Below are 24944 nucleotides of genomic sequence, written 5' to 3'. Positions count from 1 at the left end.
CACACACCCACCACCCCTCTCAGATACACACACACAGATACACACCCCACCAGCCTCGCATAGAGGCAGAGACACACACCACACACAGAGACAAACAGCCCCACCAATTCCCCATGTACACACACACACCCACCAACCTCTCACATACCCACACACATACACACCCTACCATCCTCTCATATATACACATACACCCACACTCCACCCTCTCATACACACACACACACCCCCCTACAACCCTCTCATACACACACACACACACACACAACCCACCACCCTCTCATATATACACATACAAACACATTCACACACACACACACACACACAACACCACCCTCTCATGCACACACACCATCCCTACCACCCTCTCACTTACATACACACACACCCCACCACCCTCTCATATAAACACACACATCACACCCCACCACCCTCTCATATACACACACACATATACACACCCCACCATCCTCTCATGTATACATATACACACACACACACATATACAAACATCCCCACCATTCTCTCATGCACACACACACACCCCACCAACCTCTCACATACCCACACACATACACACCCTACCATCCTCTCATATATACACATACACCCACACTCCACCCTCTCATACACACACACACCCCTACAACCCTCTCATACACACACACCCAACCCACCACCCTCTCATATATACACATACAAACACATTCACACACACACACACACACACCACCCTCTCATGCACACACACCACCCCTACCACCTCTCATACACACACACACATCCCCCCACCACCCTTTCATGCACACACACACACCCCACCACCCTCTCACATACCCACACACATACACACCCCACCATCCTCTCATATATACACATTCACACACACACACTCCACCCTCTCATACACACACACACACACATCCCACCATCCTCTCATACACATACACGCCATACCCGCCCACCTATACATACACACACCCTTACCCACCCCACCCCTCTCATATACACATACAGGCTCTCACGCCCTCTAACACACACACAAGCAGTCACCCATCTACCCAGACAGGCAGTCACCCACCTGCACACACATACAGGCAGTCACACACACACACACCCCCCCCCGCCCGATCTGCTCAGTGGCAACATAGTGGCACTTCCCTTTCAAAATTTCTCCCCAGGCTCAGGAATCCAGGCGGGAAGCTTGCCATGATCACTGCACTGTGAGAGCTCAACCGGAAACTGCAGGATGTCTGCATCGCCTCCTGCCCCGAGATTCCTCAAGGACTTGTTAGAATCGGCTTTAGAAAAATGGAGAGTGGCGTTTCCTGCACCTCAGCAACCTGCAGGAAAAGAAATCACCTCGATAGACCGCCTCCCCCCCCCCCCCCCCCCCCCTTGCCGGGAAATCTGAGAGGCAACTGGCCCTGCGGCAACAGGAGATGATGGGATAAAGGCGACTCCTGCTGCCCAGGGTTAGGGACGTGTGTTGCCACTGAGCAGAACACACAGATGCATTCTGTTCCTACAAAAAATGCCGCATGATAAAGAAAATTAAAATGTCACATTTCCATAACTGGCTAGATAGTAATCACTTATAGTTGAGATATGTAGATCATGAAACCAGCATTGATCAGTCAGAAGCCTTCACTGCCTGCCTGAGAACTCGGATCCCTGCTCGATCTGCTCAGTGGCAAATGAACACTTGAACGCATATTCTGGTCCTATCTAGAGTTACATATATCAAGCTGTGAATGAAATAAGGCGGCTTCTTCTGTTCTCCTTCTCCTAGGGGGCCTGGGCCTTACTGAAGTCTGAGAACTGAACTTTCCATCTCAGAAATATCAAATAAGAAGTTGGAATAGATTTCACCTCCTTCAGTGGTAGATATTTTACTGATATTTTAGGTGAGAAGGTGCACGGAAATATAGAATATGGTGGCAGATTAGGGCCATAAGTCCCTTCTAGTCTGCTACGGATTTCAAATCTCTGCCTTGCTCCTCACATCTTTGCAATTAGGGATCCTCTGTGCTTATCCAAGATTTTCTTGAATTCCTTTACTGTTTTTGATTCCACTGCACTCGCTGCCCTTTCAGGGAATAAACATTTTCTGAAGTGGCTTCCGAGTCAAAACCCCTTGGAGCCTCATTCTGTGCCTAGTTGTTCTAGAAAATTCTTTCCTCTGACAAGAAAAGGTTTGCTTCTTATGCATTATTTATATTTTTTTTGTAGAGTTTAAATGTCTCTCCTCTTCTCTAGGTTCTTAGGTCTCGTCTCAGATGCATTTTGGTAGCATCTCTCTGGACCACCTCTATCCTTCCCATATCATTTTGCAGATACGGCCTCCAGACCTGAACACACTATTCTAGATTAGGCATTATCAGTTCCTTTTTTTTCTCCTGGTTATACTTTTCCAAAAGTATCCTAACATCACTTTGGCTCTGGCCTCCACCTTATCACACTGTTTCATTACATTGACATTATCAGGCATGATCATGCTAGGTCTCTTGAAATAATGTCTTCAAATGTCTCTTTCCAGGGGTAGTGTCTCCAAATAAATTAGATTTGAGCGTACCAAGGCAGCAGTGAACATCACTCATATGCCAGGATATGATCTAAGTCTCTCAAATTCATGGTTAATACTCTTCTTAATTCTTGCATTGTGCCAAAGGGAGCCTCCTTCTGGAATTCATAGGATGTAATGAGGGTACTTTTCAATATACTTTTTTTTTAATCATTTAATATTCTGCCTGTTCCTAAGATAGTCTCAAAGCAGATTACAATCAATATTTCATTCAAAAACACATTTACAATTTCTTCACAATTTATAATCAACATAGGAGCATTGAACATGAAAGATGGGATATAGCCAGATATAAGTAGAAATATGGGGTAGATTAACATTGTTGTCTGGTATGTAGTGGAGTATGTACTAAATACTGGTTTGTTGGATTACAAAGAGGGTAGGGACAGATGTGAGCGCAGATGCCTAAGAATAAGGTTTCACCAAGGATAGATGGAGGAGTGTCATTAAATAAGAAAGCTTTTGGGGGCTGGGAAGGGAGCCTCATGACGGAGAGCTCCAGCAGTCATTAAAAGAAGGGAGGGTCTCTGTCATGAAATCTGTGAAAAGACCTGGCCAAATACACATGGTCTCACTTGCTTCCTGATGGTAAGGTGGCTAATTCCATAGTTTTGGTCCATAGCAGCTGAAAGCATGAAGTTTTGTGCATCTGGCAGATGTCAATGGGGGATGGAGGGGGAGGCTAAGAGGGCCATTTGAGAGGATTGAAGTTCTCTTGTAGGACTGCAGCAGAATAGGAGCTGGGAGAGATACTCGGTGGCCAGTTTATTCATGCATTTGAAGACTAAGCAGAGAGTTTGGAATTGTATCCATGTAAGGCTAAATTCTGCGGGTAAAAAGTACTGCACAATTTATCCCAGATTTGTAACGTGGACCTGGACACATAAGTCCGCTTTAAAAATTCACGGGTTATGCTGGGCATTCGCAGGGACACAGATGTCACAGTGCATACTTTGAAAATCAAAAGTATATTTATAAATCCTGATCTCACACCATCTGTGCCCCCCAAAATGCCTATTTAGTATGCACGTAAAAGTACATGTGAAATCATGTTTCGCACGTACTTTTACGTGTATACCCACTGGGGCTATTTTCAAAGAACCACTTCCATGCATAAAACCGGGTTTTACGCACTTAAGTGCCTTTGAAAATGATCCCAATATGTATAGGCGACATATCAAGGTGCACTTGGAAGTTCTTTTTAATCAGACTGGCGGTGTCCAGTACAATTACGTTCATTCCTGTACCTTCCTGCCACATTTTCTTGGTCTCTGATTGCATTATTTGGTGCTTGAGGATCTTTTCTTTCTCTGTACATTGCATGGCATAGTCACTGGGTTCTGACCCTTCTGTTAGCAATGCTATGCTTGTGGTTTTCTTCTTTACCACAATGACTGGTTTTCCTGCATCAGGTGGAATGGGACTGTCTCAGGAGATCACAACTTCTTCACTCTACAGTGCTCTTAAGGTTGTTATCCCTGTGGTTTTTTTTTGGGTGCAGCAATATTTTGGTGTTTGCACGGTTTCCATTGAATGAGCCGTGCCACCTTGTTATGCCTTTCTGCTTTTCAGCCTTCCGACATGAGCTCGTCACACGCAGTGATGAGCTGTGTAACCATTTCCAGTTCTGTTTAAAGAATCTGCATTTGTCCCTTTTACCATTTTTTTCTGTTTAGGCTGTGAACCATCTTGATTGTAGTCCACGGTCCTGTGCTGCAATTATCAATCTCTCATCTTTAGATTTAAGTTCACCAATCCTAACCATTCTTATGTCAACTTTTGATCTACTTGTGGTTGCAGAAATAGCTCTTTGTTTTTACTTGTTTGCTGCTCTTGTTGCGATCCACGACCGGGCCCTTACCTCCTCCGAGACCGCCCGAATTTACTGCTGCCAAATCCCGACGCGTTCGGGCTTGCTCGGGCCTCCTCCGCGGTGGCGTCTCCACGAGGGAGATGCCACTGAGTTTCTTGCATAGCCCCGCCCCTTAGACACGCGCACATGCGCTAGGGGGAGGAATTTAAAGGGACAGTGGCTGGAAATCTCGGCCGACCCCCGAGATGACGTCAGATGTCGGCAGGGTATTTAAACCCAGCTCCTGCCTTAGGACTTTGCCTTGCAACGAGGTTGACTCCTGTGAGTTCTCTAGTTGCGTTCCAGCCTTTGTTCCTGTTCCAGCCTTTGTTCCTGTTCCAGCCTTGCCTTGTTCCTTCGGCCTGATTCCTCGTTCCTGACTCCGGTACGTCCTTTGGAAATCCTGACTGCTGCCAGTCCTGACCTTCGGATCGTCCACTCTTCCTGCTTGCTATCATCTCCAGGAGACCGCACCTAAGTCCAAGCAGCTCGGGTCCTCACGGGCTCCTCCCGGGGGCACCTCGGGCTTCCAGTGGTGAAGCTCCAGTCTGGTCTCCTATCTCCGTTCCGCCTCCCGGCCATTTCATCTCTGTGGAATCCTCTTCAACGTTCTTTCTTCATCCGCAAGACCGGCCCAAGGCTCCACTGATCGTAACAGCTCTGACTTGTTCTTATGCAAATTCTGTTGCCTATTTTTCCTCAACTATGCTGATAGATTGTCGCTCATTCTACTTGTTAAAATGATTGTCCAGGCTTAAGGATGGAAAGCAATTTTGACTGTTCACTTTCGTACTTCAGAACTTTGAGTATTTGGATCTATTGATACTGCTAGCTATGAGAAGCTGCCAGTTCAGTTAAGTTATAAGCACCCAATCTTACTTCCCTTTACTGCAGCTCTCTGCTTGAATCCATTTGCTTGCCGCTGATCTCTAACTTACTGGTTGCATCTCACAAACTGGTTGACTGCTATGGTTTGGGCAGGAGGAGCTTCATCTCTTCCTCTTCTCTCCCCTCCATTGATTCTGTCTCTCTCTATAGATTTTACCTGTGAGGTAAGTCTCCACCCACTGTACATGAAGAGACTCCATCCCCAGAGCCCCACTGGACCTTCTAGTCCTCTTGCCTTCTGGGAACTGTAGTCCTGGCTCTAGCTCTGCTTGACCTGGCTTTAATAAGCTATTCTGATTTTGTATGGTGTTTGAAGGCTTTGACATCCTGATTCAGTTATAAACCAGATTCTGGGACAAGAGTGTACCTTGTCAAGGTGTGTAAAAGCTTTTTTAAAATTGTTCTCCCCATTACCTGTCGCTGCTTTACAATACTTTGCATATCTCTCATTAATTGAGAAGTCTGAAGAAATTAAAGATAGGTCTATAGACTGTCTTAGAAATGCCTCTGAGACTGAAAATGACCTATTCAACAAAAAGGAGGCTATCCAATTAATCACCAACTCCTTCAATTTATCTGTCTGTACTGATCCAAAAGGATACTATGATTAGCCAAATCAAATGCAATGAACAAATTTAAAAAAATCAGCCTCTCCCTCTAATCTCTACAACTCCATATCTCATCAGCAACCACCACCAATTACTGTTTCTGTATCTTGTACCTTTCTAAACCTTGCCTATCTAAACCCTCACTGCTTCCAAATAGAAGGAAAGTTGTGATGCTACTACTTTCTCAATCATTAGATTTCAATATTAGATTCAAGGCAATTGCCTGAACACAATGACCCATCAAAGGTTAGAGCAATGGGCTATGAACCGGGGAAGCTAAGGTTTAAATCCTGCTGCTGCTGCTGCTCCTTGTGATTTTGGGCAATTCAGTTCAGCCTCCGTTGCCTCAGGTACAAACAATGGGGCCGATGCAATAGAGTGCGCTCAGCTGAGTGCACAGTATAACCGGCAGTCGGACTCGGGTTGAATAGGAGCTAATGAATCCCCTAATGCAATTTGCTGAGCGCTCCTTAAACCAGTACAGAAAAGCAGAAAAAAAACTGCTTTTCTGTACTGCCTCCTACTTAATATCGTTGCGATATTAAGTAGGAAGAAAAACAAACTTAAATAAAGTTAAAGAATATATAAAAAAAAAAAACCACTGGCGGTCAGGTGCATGAAACAGACGCTCGAATGACAAGTGTCCATTTCCTGAACCCCCTGGCTGTGCGTTGTTTAGGAAACCGGAGGACCGCCGATGTCGATCGGGTTCGTGTTAGAAAGGAGGCACTAGGGGCGCGCAAGCAACCCTAGCACCGCCTTACTAACGCGACTCCCTAATTTAAATATTGCATTGCACCCCCTTATATCAGGGAAACAGCAAATATCCTTTGGTGGTTCATTGGTCTAGGGGTATGATTCTTGCTTTGGGTACAAGAGATCCTAGGTTGAAATCCCAAATAAGCCCTTTACTTTACAGGAGTGCAGCCTCTGTGGTGGTGCCTGAAATCTCCACTGGGTGAAGGCAGTGGTAGATCAGGTACTAGTCAGGCTTTGATGCAGTTAGGTCCAGATTTTAAAAGGGTTACGTGCGTAAATCCAGAGATTTTACACCCGTAACCGGGTCTACGTGCACCAGGCCTATTTTAAAAAGGCCCGGCGACGCGCGTAAAGCCCCGGGAAGTGTGTAAGTCCCAGGGCTTGCAAAAAGGGAAGGGGCATGGGCAGAGCGGGGTCAGGCTCCCGGCACAGCAGTCAGGTAAGGGTAAAGGCCATCGGCGCCATTTTTATTAGTGGCAGCCGACGGCCCGAGAGCGGGAGATCGCTCCCGGGACCCCCACTGGACCACCAGGTACCTGTAAAATGTTTTTGGGGCGGTCGGGAGGGTGGGGGAAGCTAAGGGATTAGTTTTAAAGGGTCAGGGTGGGTTTAGGGGTTATTTTGTGTGCCGTTTTTCCTGCCCTCCCCCAAAACGATAAGAGAACCCCCACGAACAATTTCGTGGGGTTTTCCTATCGTTTTGGGGGAGCCCCCGATTTCTGACGATTTTGAAAATATTGTACGATATTTTCAATCGTCCGAAGCCCGATTCACATCCCTACTAGCTACAGTTACCCTTTGAAAATGAGCTATAAAACTTTGCAGCTATGCGGGCTTTCTTAAAATTGCCCCCACTAAGACCAGGCTTCTTTTTGCAGTGAACATTAAGTTGCCCAGTAGGAGCAGATAGTGCATTCTCTTTTATTTTTTATTTTTTTACTGCGCTTTAGGTTACCTGATATCTCCTGCCTTGCTTTAATAAGTTACATATTTTGAAGTTAATTTTCAAAGGCTTTATGCGAGTAAATGTAACATACTATTGTACCAATTTTCAAAAGCCATTTACTCAAGTAACGTGCACTTACGTAAGTAAATCCTATGGACAATTCAATGGCATATATTGTAGCAAATTTCAAAAGCCTACTTACATGGGTTAATTGCATTTATTCAAGCAAAACCCAGTTTTACGCACGTAAATGCTTTTTGAAATCAGGTCCTTTCTATGCCAATATGAGAAATAGCTAAAGAATGAGATTTGGGGGAGAAAAGGAGGCATCTTCATGCATCACTGAAATACTCTGGAGCAAGAAAAGAAACAGAGCTCATATATTTTTATTTAATCTGAATCCTTTTATGCAATTTGTTGATCCGCATTGACACATGTGGAACCTATATCCTCTCCTACCTTTTTTCCTCCTTTTTTAAATCTATTTGTTTGTCTCGATCTTTTACATTTGTGTTGTATGTTTTATAAAAGTATATTATTGTACAAATGTAAATGTTTTGCCTCTAAATATGAAAAGTTTTTATATTGATGCTCTGATCTAGAAGCTATTTTTTTTAATTAGCAAATGAACTTTATACTATAATCCCATTATCTGCCAACTTTAAATTATTCCATTTGGACAATCTCTACTGATTCAAGCCACTGATGCCTCCTTTTTTGAAGAACCCAGTTATCTCTGCCTATCTATTCAGTGTATCTACCCTGTTTACACTATGTTTTTTGTTCATACCTCTTCTTTTTGGTGCCATTTCCCACTATTGTTAAATTTAAAGTTTAAAATCTTTCAATGTAACAAGTTGTTCTGTATGTAAACCGGAGTGAAGGCAACTATGCTATACCTCGGTATATAAAAAAAAATGCTAAATAAATAAATAAACTGCAGATTTGGTGAACCTACTTCTAGCTCTGATATAAAGAATGTAATTTGTTATTTCATGCTATATGCATAACCTCAATAAAAATAGTTAAAAAATAAAGATTAGATTTTGTCCAGAAAATAAGGAAGAGCAAACTTCTTTGCTTCAAGTTCTGTATAGTAGAAAATAAATCATTGTATTCAGAAAGGACTTCGCAGTGTTCAGGAAACAGATGGCATTATATGTTGGTTGCTGCAATGGATTCTCCTCTTTGCTGGGTTTAATTCTGGTGAAGTCTCTCAGTGCTGACTTCTGCTGGATGTAAGAAATGCATCCGTACTGCAAATAAACCCATTGGATTTTCTGCAAGTTGTCATGCCTATTATTGAATTGATGTGAAAATCCTATGAAGCTGTATAATTTGTATTGTTGTTGTAAATTGTATTATTTTCACATTGGTCCAATAAAAAAAGTATCACAGCCTGCAAAAAATCCAGTTTTCTGAGCTAATTCAGCAACTAGAACTCCATAAATGAGCCCATAAAATAGCAGGATTTTAATTATTTTCCCTGTTGAGCATTTTTGCTGTGTATTTACAGTTCAACTGAAACAGCATGAGCAGGAATAAAAAGTAAAGTGCCAGAATGTCACTGGGTTTCTACTGGAACAAAAGCAAAATATGTCACAAGTGACATCACCATTAACCAAAATGATTCTCCACATGGCAGATGGCTTAGATGATCAAATCTTTTGTAATGCTGTCAAAATGGAAAATAATTTCAATTTGATTTCACATTTATGTTGTCATTGTCTTAAATGAATAGAGGAGGTATCTAATGTTGAGAGGACCAAAAAGTAAAGACCAAGCTTAACCTCTTCTCTCATGTCATTCTAAAGATTTATTTAAAAATATTTATAATCTGCACTTTCTCAATTCAAGGCGAGGAGCAAGATTACCGGTATATTCATAAAAATGACATAAAAATATGTAGGGCCCGATATTCAGTGCTACTTAGCTGGATAAGTTTGGACTTTTGGTATATGAGTGCCTTATAAAGAGGTGCTCTCTATTGCTGTCTCTCTCTCTTTCTCTCTCTCAGCAGCCCAAAAATCGGTAACGAGTAGGATAAATTTAACATGCGTACCCTAACCATTTCCTTTTTTTATCGCGGGCACTATTTTTGCTATATTTAAGTGGTGATATTGAGACTTATCCAGCACAGACCTAGATTTATAAAAAAAAGCTATAAATATAGCGAAAATAGCACCCACGATAAAACAAGGGCGTGGTTATGATAATTTGCAGGCTCCCACATTGCATAGGTAAATAACACATGGCGCGCTGTGTCAGCATGTGCTGCATCATTTTACGTGGCTAGCGTAAATTAGTGCGTTGTGCATTATTTTTTCAGTTTATATATCCCGGCATCCTGCAGCTGCCCCTTTGAGGGTGTGTCAGGCGTGGGAAAGAGAGGAGAGGAGAGTTGGTGAGTTGGATAGTGGAAGTAGGAGCTTTTTCTGAATCGATTAACTGAGCCGCCCAGATAAGCGCATATCTCCCAGAGCCCGCACATCTTCAATGATTTCAAAAAGAGGCAGGTTATGGTCTGAGCGGGGCATGGGCGTTTTGGGACGTGAGCCAGAGATGTGCGCGTAAATACTTACACGCTCCCCGAGGCCCCCTACCATGTACCTTTACTTCTGCTATAGATGCCGTGTAAGTTAAAAAATTAAAACTAGGCAGATCTACAGGATTTTAGGGGTCGGGGCTAACTGGGAGGGAGTGAAGGCTATTAAACTAGAGGGGGTTTGGAGGACCTGTCTCTTAACTGGATGGCCCACGCCATTTTTAAAGATGGCGCCGGCTGTCCATTACTCCTACCATGTGACAGGGACTGGCCAATGGCACGAATACCTGTCACATTGTAAGGGCAAAGGGGCATCGGCGCCATTTTTATTAGTGGCAGCCGACGGCCCGGGAGTGGGAGATTGCTCCCAGGACCCCCCCTGGACCACCAGGTAATTTTAAAAATTTGGGGGGGGTCGGGAGGGTGGGGGAAGCTAAGGGAGCTGCTTTAAAGGGTCGGGGTGGGTTTAGGGGTTGTTTTTGTGTGCCGTTTTTCCCGCCCTCCCCCAAAATGATAAGGGAACCCCACGAACAATTTTGTGGGGTTTTCCTATCGGTTTTGGGGAGCCCCCGATTTCTGACAACTTTGAAAATATCATACGATATTTTCAATCGACAGAAATACGATTCACATCCCTACTAAGTATAGACTCCTGGGCTAGAGCTTACCCCTCCTGGAGTGAGTGTGTAACTTGTCCCAGTTAGGCAGGGAAATACTAGGTGTGAGGGGATCTCCTCATTCCAAAAAGCCATACCTGAGGTCCACGAGAGTCCAGTTCTTCAAAGGTGGAGATTCCAGGGATGGGTCCCCAAAGATCTTTGCTCTTCTCCCAGTTGTTCCGCACTCTGAACCTCTCTTGGGGAAAGGTCTGATGCTGGAAGAAACAGGGCTAATATAACCCAGCTTCTGTGCGAGGAAGGGTGGCACTAAACTGCCTCACAAACCCAAAAGGGAAAAACCTTTCAAAGTCCAAACTTCCTCTGAAATGTTGAGTCACAGCTGCTCCCTCACTGGTAGTGAGAGGGGCCCAGCAGATTTATCTTTCCCCTGGCCACCAGATGCAGGGATGTCCTTTCTGCAGAAGCCAGGATCTCACCTCAGAATAAAAATCCCCAAACTTCCCTCAGAAGTCTCCTTACCAAAATTTGGAAGCAGATAATAACAGGCCAGGGGTGCACTGAAAGGAGTCCAAACCAAATCCAATCCAAAATCAAAATCCAAAATCCAAACCAGGCTGGGAGGCCCTGACTCAAATCAGAGGTAAAAGAAACAACTCCTCACTCTCCAAAATCCAAACCAAAATGACCATACTTTGCACCAGGAGCTCACCACTTCAGCAGTCCTCTAGGGGAGGTGCTGTTAGGAATGTTTTGTCCCTCTAAACCACAAACCCAAGGGCAGGGATCTAAGGCCACCTAGTGGAGAAATTTAAAAGAACTGACACCCAAAACATCCTTCAAGGACGCAGCACCTGCCCTCTGGAGCTCCCTTCCAGCAGAGCTCTGACAAATACATGACTACACGCCTTCAGGGAGCAAATAAAAGCCCGGCTCTTCTGTCACGCTTTTAATGCCCAACCCAGAATTCAACGAAGCTGAAATGCCTGGCATCACATCAAATGCCTTAAACATGTTGCTACAAACTATGCTTTCGCTACAGTGTTATTTATTTTGCTGAGTTACTGACTAGCGTTTTTCATATTTTGCTGATAGAGCTTAGTCCGTGTTGTTGATCCGTTTAAAGTTAATCTTAAGGAAATATCTTTTTATTGCCAAGTTGTAATGTGATTTTTGCTGCTATTTCAAATCCGTTATATACTTTTTCTCATTGCAAAGCTGCTAAATGACCTTTGTGATATGTTCCTATTGTAATATGTTGTATACAGCTTTGAGTGAATCTTATATGCAAAAAGACGATCAATAAATCCAAATAATAAATAATAATAAATCCAGCACCACTCTCTTCTCTCACACCTTCTCTGTCTCACAAAGATACCCCCCCCCAACCACTCTCCACACCCCCAGTGATCCTCTCTCAGCCCTTCCTATCCTCACCTTTGTTCTGTCCTGTTCCTGAATGACAGGAGGGGAGGGGCTAGATTAGGGAGCAGAGGCGCTCCTCTTTGCCATGCTGTTTCTGCTCTAGCTTCAGCCCCTCCCTCCTATACCCTACACATTGGCTGGGAGAGGAGGGGCTAGAGCAGGAAGCAGAGAGCGGTTCTCTGCTGAATGAGATTCATCTCTGCTGAGAAGCAGCTACTCTTCAGCCTGCCACCACCAGATTTTTGCCACTGTAGACACAGGCCTATTTTGCCTATTGCAAATCCAGGCCTGCTCCGCGGCCACATTCCCTTGAAATTACTCTCTACTGTGCTTTGCCACAGAGTGATATCATCCCTACTCTGGTTTCTAATGGCTTCTCTAGCACCCTCCCCCTCATTAGTGGCCAGCTGTCCAAATTTCAAGAAATACATGCATACTTAATTATACTCACAAATATGTATGCGATTTTTTTTTTTTAAACTTTGCTGTAATTTTTTGGATGAATTCCAGCAACAGGCACAGTCTCTCAGAGCTGCTTGCTCAGTGTGGCTTCTTGGGAGGCCCAGGAGATGGTAGCAGTGTCACTGGAGAAGGAACAGTAAAGCATGCACTACCCTGAACACTATAGAAATGTTAATTCTTTGCTAAAAATCTTTCTCCTCTGAGGTAAAGTGCTACACTTCAGCGCCTGCAGGGGAGCTGGCTTTCCACTCAGCAAAACCAAAATTTCTGCCTTTCATTCTCCCTGTAATTATGGATAATCCACTTCCATTACTCTACAGGCTGAGAGGTACAGCTGGAATTTGTAACTGAGTTTGCACACTCGAACTGATCACTAATGAACCCTTACCTTCCCTTTCAGGACACAGAGATTATTAACACAGCCATCCTGACAGGGCGAACGGTGGCTGTTCCAGTGAAGGTGATTGCCATTGAGATGACCGGAGCTGTCACGGATGTGTCTTCCTTTGTGGAGTGTAAATCCAACAATGAGGACATTATTAAGGTAAATGTGGGGTTGTCTTTGCACTGTCTCCCCATACTGCTTGCAGGTGACTTGGGCTAAGAGCTCCTTTATCTTTTAATGTTTGGATGGCAGATTATTTGGCCCAGTGATTAGTGCTTGGTGCTGTCTATCTAGCTTCCCTTCCTGGCTTCATTTTCCACTCCATGAGCCAGCCAAGCCGCACGTGCTGCTATGTAGTAGCAGTAAATATTATTGCTGAGAATAAGAGTGCCGCCTAATGGGGGACAGAGTGCCAGTGACAGCTAGCGGAAGGCCAGCTGGAACAATAGAAGTAAATGCAGGGAATTTCAGCCTGCCAGCCTGGTCTCAGGGTGCAGGAATATTTTGCTTTTTCTGTATATTGAAGGGCACATGGGAGAAAAGTGGGAAAATATAGAAGGCCACTTATGATAACTTTATGACAAAAGACAGATTGGAAGGGGAAAAGCTATGCATGATGACACTAGTCTAATGGATGTAAGGAGACAGAATGTGCATGATTTATTGGTTGCATTTTATTTGCACTTTAAACTCTCATGTGTTAATCTTTGAAAAGACAAAGTTCAGTATTGAAAGGGTTTGTCCAGCTAAGTCAAGGACTTAGGCAGACACACCCTGCAGTTTGAATTTCCCATCCTACCAAATGGGTAAGTTTTAGCCTGCTAAATCATTAACCTAGTTAAAATGTACCCGGATAAAAAAAATGGCAGCATGGAGGTATTCTGGGGGCCAAGGTGGGAAGGAGCAAGGAAGAAGTAGGATCAATCATAGTCAAGCATTTTCTCAAGCAGCCTATCCCAGCAGGCAATTGCATTGATTGGCAGTGTCTTGCTCTTTTTTTTTTTTCCTGAAAATGAAAGGCATTTTGAGTATTGTCACCATATTGAATCTTCTCTCTCTTGGAGTTCAGTAAGGAAGGTGCTAGTTTCTGTAGCTCTATGTTTTGCAGCATAAAAGAAAAAGTTTCTAAACATTTAGATAGGAGAGAGGTAAGTAGACTGAGGCTGCTGCTGTTTCTTGTGAGATAGCAGACATACAGGCCAATACAGTAAAAGTCGTGGGAGAGCGGGCGATTCAGTAAAAAAAAAAAATATTCAAATTAGGGCCCACAGTAAAAAGAGGCGCTAGGGACACTAGCGCATCCCTAGCGTCTCTTTTTTGACAGAAGTGGTGGCTGTCATTGAGTTTGACAGCCGATGCTCAATTTTGCCGGCGTCGGTTCTCAAACCCACTGACAGCCACGGGCTCGGAAACTGGACACTGGCAAAATTGAGCTTCCGGTTTTCAACCCGTGAGCCGATTTAAATTTTTTTTTTTTATTATTATTTTTAACTTTTGGGACCTCCGACTTAATATCGCCATGATATTAAGTCGGAGGGTGTACAGAAAAGCAGTTTTTACTGCTTTTCTGTGCACTTCCCCGGCGCAGGCAGAAATTAACACCTACCTTTGAGTAGGCACTAATTTCTGAAAGTAAATTGTGCGGCTTGGCTGCACATTTTACTTACTGAATCGCGTGGGAACAACTAATAGGACCATCAACATGCATTTCATGTTGCGGGCGCTATTAGTTTCGGGGGAGTTGGACGCGCATTTTCAGTGCGCTATTACCCCTTACTGAATAAGGAGTAAAGCTAGTGTGTCGATAACGCACATCCAAACGCCGGTTAACAGTGTGCTCCTTCGGAGCGCACTGTACTGTATCGGCCTGATACTGATCTCCCTGTCTGTTAGGGTTACAGCATCAACAGGAGTGAGAGGGCTGTGGAGAGACACTGTGTTTCACTGTCTCCAGCAGATAGGAGGTGAGATCTGTGCTTTATTTTTTAAAGCTATGATTGGAAGTACAACACCGCAGTGCAGGCTGTCCTCTTGCCCTCTTGCAGCACTTGTATGTATGAATTAATGGAAGCACAGTGCACACAATGCAGCAGTCTGTTTCTTCACAATAAAAGCGACTGTTTGCTCTGTGTATGTGTCCACACTGCTGGACACATACACAGATCCCAGCCAATGCCTCTAGTCATCTGTATAAAATTGCATCATACCATTGTCAAAGCCTGCAGCATCAGCAGGCAAGAATGGGACAGGAAGGCAGTCTAAGGGCAAAGCCTGTTCCTAGTCTGCCAGTTATGGGGATTCAAAGCAACATCAGCTGGAATGCCAGAGAAAAGGGGCAGCCTGTCTTCCAAGCTGACCTCTTCTCCCAGAATGGTGATAGGCAAGCAGCTCACACCCTCATGTCAGCGGGAAGCCACCCTGGAGCAGATGGGGTGATTTACACAGTGCATCGGGGAAGTGAATGTCCTGGATGACCAGCCCCTGCAAATCATGGAGAAAGTGGGATTTGAGCAGCTGCTGCAACCTCTTAGCCCTCATTTACAAAGTGCTCTCCCAGATAACATTCAGTAGGCAGGTTATCCCCACCCTGTACACTCAGTGCCAAATCCACATGCAAGCGCAGCTAGCCAAGGTAGAGGGGAGTAGCATGCATTTTGCCGGCAACATCTGGACCAGTCAGAATGCTATGCATGCCTACCTGGCCCTGACAGCCCTGACTGGTGGCAGCTGAACGAGCGAGGGGCAGGAAACAGCTCCACTGTGGGCAAACTAACAGAGTACAGGTGGGCTGTGCTGCACACCCTGGTGATGGACAAGAGCCGTACCTTGCTAAATATCGTAGCAGTAATGGTCCCATGGGCTGTTTATTAGGGATGTGCATTCATTTTTAACAAATGCAACCAAAATAGCCCTTGACAAAAATATTCCAAAATTTTCAGATATTTTTTTGTATTCATTTCATTTTTTAAAAAGGCCTCTGGTGGCTTGGCATCGTGGCCTAAACCTGGGCTGGGCACGATGGGGACAGTCCAGCCCCAGGCTGGCCGGGTGCCAGGACTTAGCTCTGGGGCCTTCCCGGAGTAGGCCAGGGCCGAATCATCCACAAGTGCCAGAGCCGGAGGGCTCCCTCCCCAGTCCCCCCCTTACCGCTTACCTGGATCCAGCATTGAAACAGGCAGAAGGGAATTCCAGTCGCTCTTGCCTGGGGGGGTCCCGGCCCTTTCAAAACAATGAAATTAAAGTCAGGATGGATGGTGGAAGGGACACACTCATAGTCTTTATTGATGTGCGTACGACCTTTGACACCATCGACCCCTGAATAGGCCTTCAGGGGACAGTCTTAGATTGGTTTAGATCTTTTCTTCATGATCACCTTTATCAGGATGAATGGGGTAACTCAAAGTCTAAGAAGCTCTGCTGTGGCGTTGTGCTAGGGTCAGTACTTGTACCCCCTTCTTTTTCATATTTATTTGGCTCCAATAATTCAGGAGCAAGGTTTTAGCATTTTCCTATATCAGATTATGTACAATTATTGCATATTTTGACCTATCAAAGTTTAACAGTTATCTAGATTCTGTTGCCCATTGGCTAAACCAATGAAAATCAAAAATTAATCCTCAAAAGTTGGATGCTCGTTGGGTAGACATTTTAATTTGGAGTCAATGGCTTCTTTAATGGTGGGTGTTGAAATACCGGTTAAGGAGCTGGTATCATCTCTTGGTGCTCAGGTGAACTCCAGATTTACCATGTTTCACCCAATCAAGTGTGACCCGAATGTTTTTTTTTATTCTCCTCATTTTATCTGATGTTTACAGTCATTTTTGGATAGTCGTGACCTGCAACCAAAGCAGATGCATTGGTTTTATCCTGCACTGATTATTGCAGTGCTTTGTATCAAGGTTTGTCTCCGATTCAAATCAGGCAGTTACAGGCTTTACTAAATACTGCCACCAAATTGAATTTTAATAAAAATAAATATGAGCATGTGACTCCTCAGTTGGAGAACTTCCATTGGCTACCTGTTCATTGCATCTGGTTTAAAATTGTAAGTTTAGCCTTTCAAGTCCTGCATAGTGTTCAGCCAAGATATCTCTCGGATCTACTTATATATTATTTTACTTTGATATCTCTTCATTCTTCTCAACACGGTCTTTTAAGCTACCTTCACCTGCAGGGTTTCATTTAGAATCAACGAGGCAGGTGTCATTTAGCTACCAAACTCCACTGCTGTGGAATTCACTTTCCCTTGGGTATTCGGAAGAAGCTAAACCACTTAAAGTTAAGGAAAAATGTAAAGGCATTCTTACTTTGTCAGGCTTTTAAAGACCGATCGGCCTGTTTCTTTGTTTAGACTTTAGTGATTAACTGTTTTAATTGATTTCAGGTTGATTTATTATCTATTGTTATATGCAATTATGTATTTTATAATGGTGATTGACTGTTCTAATTGATTATTCTGGTTGATTTATTATTTATTGTTTTATGTAATTATGTATTTCATTTATGTACCTGTCTTAGAATGAATTATGTTTTTACGGTAAACCCCTATGATTGTACAAATCTGCGGTACATGAAATGAAATAAATATGAGTAATGCGACTCCGCCCCCCCCAGGGCAACAAAGGCGCTCCCATTTGCTATGATGCCACGTAGTACAATGTTAATAGTGATTATAGCTATTCTCCTATAAAGCTGAGATTACCTGGGCACCATGGTGAAAAGGCCCTGCCACTTTTCTCTGCAAGCCTACCCCTCTGCAGGGTAATTTAAGTAGAAGGTAATCCCACCCTGCCCAGGCCTCTATCTGCAGGTGAGGAGGAGGAGCTAGGACACATAAGCAGAAAAAAAAAAAAGCTAAGTTCTCCCTTGTAGATAGGGGGAATGACGTGGGTGTATCTGACTCAAAAACCAGGCACAAAAAAACAGTAAATACAAGACAGTTTTATTTCACGCTAATACTGGAAGAACGAAATGGACCAACAGGGAAAAAAAAAACTTGAAACAACAGGTAAATTATTTTTGTTATTAGCATCTCACTGGTTTTCACTTTTCAACAATGCTTGGTCCTAACATCTTTTTCCTTATTTTATTTTTTCTGTATAGGTGACAGGTCAGACTTTGGCCTAAACAGCAGGTAAACAATCTTTACTTTACATTACTTTCAATTTTGAAAACACTTTGCTCCCCAGATATATGTTCCCTTGCACATTTATCCCTCTATTCCTTCTGTCTTCCAGGAACCTCAGAATACAGTGACAGCTTCAGGTAAGTATTACACAAAAAACCCTTTGAAAAATGTAGCAGAATTTACTGTCCATAAGTTCTGATTCTTTTCACTGAATTTGCCTTTTCTTTACCTTTCAGATGAATCAATATGGCATTCTCTAAATAGGTAACTGTACGCTAGTATCTTAATCTTTCTAATCTATATCAGAACGCTGGATTTGAATTTGAACAGTCGAGCACTCAAACGTGTGCGGCAGTGTTAATTTGTGAGCGCCCGGTTTTTCCTGCAGTCTGAAGCAGGTGGTGATATTCTTCTCGGCTGCATTTGACTGGTCATTGGCTGGGCTGCAGCATGGTGGTGGCCGTTGTCCAGCCGCTTGGCTGCCAACACTGAAGATCAGTGGAATGACCTGCCTTTCTATTCTCCAAACCAAATCAGTAAAAGGAAACCTGTCTACAACACTCTTGCCTTCTTCTTCTTAAAAATCTAGAGAGAGAATGTAGGCCCTCATAGCGTTTGGATTCCTTAGTGAAAACTGTATTCTGGCTAAGAAAACTAAAATAACCAAAGTGCTGCCCTGTGTAATGTTTTATATATATATAAACCATACATGGCCACAGGGGGGAAACGGACAAGGAAATTACAGGAACACTCCCAGAGGAAGTAAAAAGTAAAGGGGTAGATTTGTTTTTGTTTTTCTCTAATTTTTCTGACTTTTACTTGTTTTTAAAATTAGTATAGTTATGTTAAAGAATTAGGGATTATAAATATATATTGTAATTTTTTTTCCATCTATTACTTTATTTTGTTTACTTATTTTTTATTGGTTTTGTTTTATTTGTGTAGTTGTTTTGTTTAGTTCTCTTCTTTTTATCCTTTTTATATTTGAAGTTGTGAACCGTCTTGGTCAGACTTTGTCTGTGAAAGTCGGTATAGAAAATGTTTTAAATAAATAAATAAATAAAGGGGCGTGCCGATTTTATAACCTGCGCTCGCCGGGTGCACGCATGTTATAAAATCCATTGTGCGGCGATGCAATCGGGCCTTCCCCAGATTCCTCCCTGTCCCCTCCAATTAAGGAGCGGACTGGGAGGGAACGTCCCTTCCCCTCCTGCCTAACTGGGTCTTGCAGTGGGAAACTGGACAGGAGGGCGTGAGGCTGTCGAAGGTAAAAGGACACTACCAGCAGAAGCGGGATCTGTGTTGCTGATGGGAGAAACCTGACCCCAAACCAGGACTTTTACATCCCGTTTCTATTTTGAAGTCTCCTAGCAAATATGAATTGCCTTGAGAGGCACACCTTCAGGTATTCAGGTTAATAAACTCGTTCTCCCAGCCACTGCGCAAAATGAGGAATAACATATTTTTTAAATTGTTTTGCAGTAAAGTTGTATCTCTCTGGTTTCAGATCAACAAGATTTCTCTGTCAGTATCTGTATTACGTGTCACTGTCATGCGCCCACATTTCTCACACTTCTGCATACACTTAAAGAATGCACTATGAATACATTTTCATGGTGCTATGTATCTTACACACAAGGCCAAATTTGAAATCCCCCGCACGCGTAAAAAAACGGGGGTTACGCGCGTGGCCGGGCGTCGCGCGCGCCGTGCACATCTTCAAAGGGGTCCGGCTGCGCGCGTAACCCCCGTTTCGCGCAGAAGTGCCAGGCCAAAGAAAAGAGGTGGTCCAGGGGCGGGGAGGGGGCGGTCCGGGGAGGGGCTGGAGGTGTCCGGTACAGCAGGGAAGGGATGGAAGGTGCGTGCAAGTCGCTACTGCTCTGATGCGTGAAATTGCAAAGTCTACCCCCCCCCATGCGCGCGGGGATTACAAAATCCGGCGCGCATGTGCGCATGGCCCAACGATTTTATAACACGCGTGCGCCGGCGCACACATGTTATAAAATTGGCGCGTCCATTTGTGCGCGGACACACCTTAGAAAATCTACCCGACAGTGAATTCACTTTTCTTGCATTAACAGATAATAAGACTTAAGTTGGTGTCAGTCTCACAAATAGTTAAAGAAATTTCTTCAGCTCTTTCTCCTCTGTCTTTCTCAGGGACATTCAAAAGCAGTTTTATTTTGAAATTTCTCCTACATTTCCAAAGGCGAGCCATTCGTATTACAATGGAGAGTTTTCATCTCTTCTTTCTAGCTTCCTATACACAACCAAGATAATAATGAGGAATGCAGCCAGAGAAGTGGACATTCCTGCTCGGTCATATTTATCCTAATTCATATCCTATCTTTCTAGTTACATTCAAGTCTGCTTACAACATTGCACAGTAAGGGGTTGATTTTAAAAGCAGCGTGCGTGCACACGCACATGGATGCGTGCATGTTATAAAATCCGATGGCCGCATGCATGTGCAGGCAGCCTGTGACTCGTGCACGCGGGGGGAGGGGGGGGATTTTCCAGTTCCGCGCGGCGACACAATCTGCCTTTTTCCCAGTTCCCTCCCTCCCCTACCTAACCTTCCTCCCTCTTCCCCTCTCCTCTCCTCCCCGCCCCCTAAACCTAACCTAACTGTCCCAAAAGTTTTTGTTTTGGTACTTACTGCACCTCTGGAGCAGAAGTAATCTTTGTGCGTCGGCCGGCTGCTGGCATACGCTTCTCCCGGGAGAGGCCTGGCACTTCAGTGCGTACCAGGGTTTATGCGCGAGGCTGGAACTGTGGTAAAATGCGCGCAGCGCGCGCAAGGCCCAGCCACATGCGTAAACTCCGACATTTACGTGCGAAGCCCATTTAAAATTTACTTGTGATAGTACTACAGAGTGAATTTATCCGCACAAAACCGTATGACTGCCGAAAAGGACGAATGCAGTATTTCCGCTCTTGGAGCAAGCTGTGGAGTCTGTTACTCCGCCAAAGGCGGAGAGGTCGAGGAGTGAACAAATGTGCAGAGATTGGATTTTCAAATCTGTGGGCAATTTCCCCCCACAAACCTGACCCGCACAGCTAGCAGGTGCAAAAAAAGAATAAAAAAAAAAGTACCCACTGTCATTACACCAGTTTTCAAAGAAAGTATGCACATACTTTTGCTTTAAAAAATTGCTGCGGGCACAGAGTACCCACAAACATTTTCACCTGCTTTTTCTGTGGGAACATTTTGGAAAATGCATTTTGTTTCTCTTTCCTGACCTAAATGTGTTCCTGGGAACTCTGCCCCCCCCCCCCCCCCCCCAGTGCAGCTGAAAGCATGCGCACTGTGGATCGCTGGATATACTTTTAGCTGGGGGAAGAGTTGGAAATCTTCGGGTCGCCCTTTCACCTGGACGGTACTTATCTGGGTAAATGGCCCTCCCCATAATTAGAGACCGGAATGCATTTTCTAATCCATGGACTGAGTGCTCTGTGCAGTCCTCATGACAAGGAGAGCGAGTCAGTGGGTCAGGAGCTCCCGAGGAGGCGTGCTGTGTTTCATGGGGTAAGGGGTGGTGGTGGCTCAGAGGGATATGCAGGTCTGCTCGGGGCTGATGTGGGATTGTAGTGCTGCCTGAAGGCTGGCTCAGTCCCAGAGAGGGCAAAAGGGGCAAGGTTCTCTCCCCCAGCATTTTTTACGTATTTTCCAGCTTTTAACCAGCCCACAGTCTATGGGCACTGAATTACTTTCTCTCTGAAAATTATCTGAATATATGCAGATAGAAATGTAGCCACAGACGTTGCACCAAGATGGGCTACACAGATTTGTCCTGATAGTCCTGCAGCTTGCCTTACCTATAATATGTCAACACTCAAGCAGCCTGGAAGCACACATCTTACACTTGAACTGCATAACAGCTTTCGAAGAGAAAATAAACCATAATATTACCCACTTGCAGATGAGAAACAGAGAAACAGTGACTTCTGTGATCTTGTGGAAAATAAAGTGGCAGAAATATGATATAAATTATTGACCCTTTTTTTTGGACTACTTATTCAGTGCTCTACCCAGGGCTGGTGCAAGAGTATTAGGTGCCGTAGGCGAAATTTACAGCTTGCTGCCCCCGGCCCCCACACTCTTCCCACACACAATTAAAAATTAAGCATTTATGATAAACAAGAACATTTCAAGTACAGTCACTTACAACATGCATAATGGGGTAGATTTTAAAAGCCCTGCGCGTCGGCGTGCCTAATTTGCATAGGCTGCCGGCGTGCGCAAAGCCACGGGACGCGCGTAAGTCCCGAGGCTTTGCTTGGGGGGCGTGTCAGGGGCGACGTGGCATTCGGGGCATGTCCGGGGGCATGTAGGCCGTCCGGGTGCGGGACTGAGTGCTCCGGCACAGCGGCCTGTGCCGGGGCAGGGAGCCGGCGATGCACGCAAGTTACGCCTGCCAGAGGCAGGTGTAACTCAACGAAATAAGGTAGGGGAGGGGGGATTTAGTTAGGGCTGGGGGGTGGGTTAGATAGGGGAAGGGAGGGAAAGGTGAAGGGGGACAAAAAAAAAAGTTCCCTCTCGGAGGGAACGGAGGCAGGCTGCGTGGCTCGGTGCGCGCAGGCTGCCGATTTTACTCAGCCTTGCATGTGCCGACCCCAGATTTTAAAAGATACACGCGTATCTTTTAGAAGCCGGCGTACTTTTGTTTGCGCCAGTTGCTCGTACTTTTTAAAAATCTGCCCTTTTATATTTACATGCAATTCTATAAAACCCTGCAAGAAAGTAAAAAAAACTCTTGGAACTGGCATTAGGTCTATTGTAATGTGTGTTGGGTGTGGCTTAGCCCTCAAAAATCCACAAATAAAATGAATTACAATTTCAACATAGTAAATCTCCCATATCAAAACTGCAATAACTGCCAGCACTCAAACACTAACAACCCTACTTATGAAAACGCAACACTGCAATTATGACACCAGACCCTAAAATGCCAATACACCTACTATTAGGAAAACAGGAAAAGCCAAGAGGCTATAGATCCTTAGGCAAAACCTACACACTAGCAGAATATTTCATCTCAGTCACATGCAAAATACCAACACACCCTCAGCAAATGTGACCATAAAGTAGTACTACAAATGTGCAGAAAAAAATTGAACTGTAAATCACAACAAGCCAGACCATGTATACACTGCAACAATGGAAAAACAGAAGCATAACAAATTCTTCATAAACATCAAACAATAAAATCAGGAAATATATATCACAAATAGAAGTAAAACTATATTAATAAAAGGAAAATTTCAAAACAGCTGACAAAAAGAATTACATCCAATAATTTAAAACTCATACATTTTCCAAAGACCAATAAAATATTTCAAAATAGCAGACACAAACACCACCCAATACTTAAAACTTAAAAGGATAAAAAAATTTTCTGGGATCTTTTGATTTCCAGATGTCCTGAGATTATTGTGAATTAGCAGGAGAGAGGAGAGGGGTTGTTGTTCACAGTCTTTCTCTTCTCTCTCACACATGCACACATTCTCAGTCATAGAACATGCTCTCTCACACACACATATGCTCGCTCACACAGACATAGACATGCTCTCACTGATACAGGCACGCTCTCAGACACACACTCACAGAAATGCTCATATAGACACCCACACAGACATACTCTAATACACACACAGACATAGACATGCTCTCACAGACACACACCCCCACACACAAAAATGCTGTCATAGACAGACACACACCCATACAGACATGCTCTATCACACAGGCTCTAACACACTCACAGACATAGACAGGCTCTAACACACACACACAGACACAGACATGCTCTATCACACACACAGACAGGCTCTAACACCCACACCCACACAGGCATGCTCTATCACACAAACAGACATACTCTAATATATACACAGACACAGACATGCTCTCACAGACACACACCCCCACACATAGAAATGCTGTCATAGACAGACACACACCCATACAGACATGCTCTATCACACAGGCTCTAACACACACACAGACACAGACAGGCTCTATCACACACAGAGACAGGCTCTAACACCCACACCCACACAGGCATGCTCTATCACACACACAGACACAGAAAGGCTCTAACACACACACAAGAAACACTCTCTCTCACTCCTTCCCCCCTCCCCATCAGAAGCACAACAGCAGCCTCCTCCTTCAACCCTGCGACAGATGGGACTGCATCTTTCTTGAGGTTGCGGGGGCTGATGCTGCTCTTCTTCCTGCGTCTATGGGGCCGGGGGGGGAGGGGGGGCACACTGTTGCTGCTGCTCCTTCTACAATTGAATGCTGCACAGTCGGGGCCGATGGCACTGCTTCCTGCCACAGCCTGTGAGTGCGCACCATTTTTCTCCTGCTTCTGCCCATGATTGCATGGCTTCTCCTTCCTGTCTGCATGGACCAATCACATTCTCTTTCGGGCTGCGCAGGTGGGAAGAAGGAGAAACCATGCCGTCACTGCCCCAAACTGATGGCACTCCAGGTGGCTGCCTAATCCATCTAGTGCTTCCACCGGCCCTGGCTCAATCCACATTAGACAATTATTTCTTGAATCTGGTCTTTGAATTCTCCTTGCAGATTTGGTTTCAAGATATCTGTAATGCATATATTGGGGTAGATATTCAGCCGATGAGCAGATAGTTAAGTTAGCCAGATACATCTATCCGGCTAACTTAACCAAGATGTTTAGCAGTGCGCTGAATATACCCGGCTATTTTAAAGTTTGCC

The 24944-nt window shown here is 44.3% G+C and overlaps 1 protein-coding gene across 1 annotated transcript in view; it reads left to right on the top strand.

The window, feature by feature from the left end:
- Positions 1–24944, top strand: part of TMEM132E (transmembrane protein 132E) — a 1436548-nt gene that overhangs the window by 1277704 nt on the left and 133900 nt on the right. The window contains exon 5 of the mRNA XM_029613101.1: positions 13087–13230. Within this exon, the coding sequence (XP_029468961.1) occupies positions 13087–13230 (144 nt within the window). The remainder of the gene's footprint in view (positions 1–13086; positions 13231–24944) is intronic.

Source organism: Rhinatrema bivittatum, chromosome 8 (genome assembly GCF_901001135.1).
Source record: "Rhinatrema bivittatum chromosome 8, aRhiBiv1.1, whole genome shotgun sequence".
NCBI classification, from domain to species: Eukaryota; Metazoa; Chordata; class Amphibia; order Gymnophiona; family Rhinatrematidae; genus Rhinatrema; species Rhinatrema bivittatum.
Note: the sequence above shows the minus strand (reverse complement) of the source record. Positions and strands in the feature narration are given on the sequence as shown.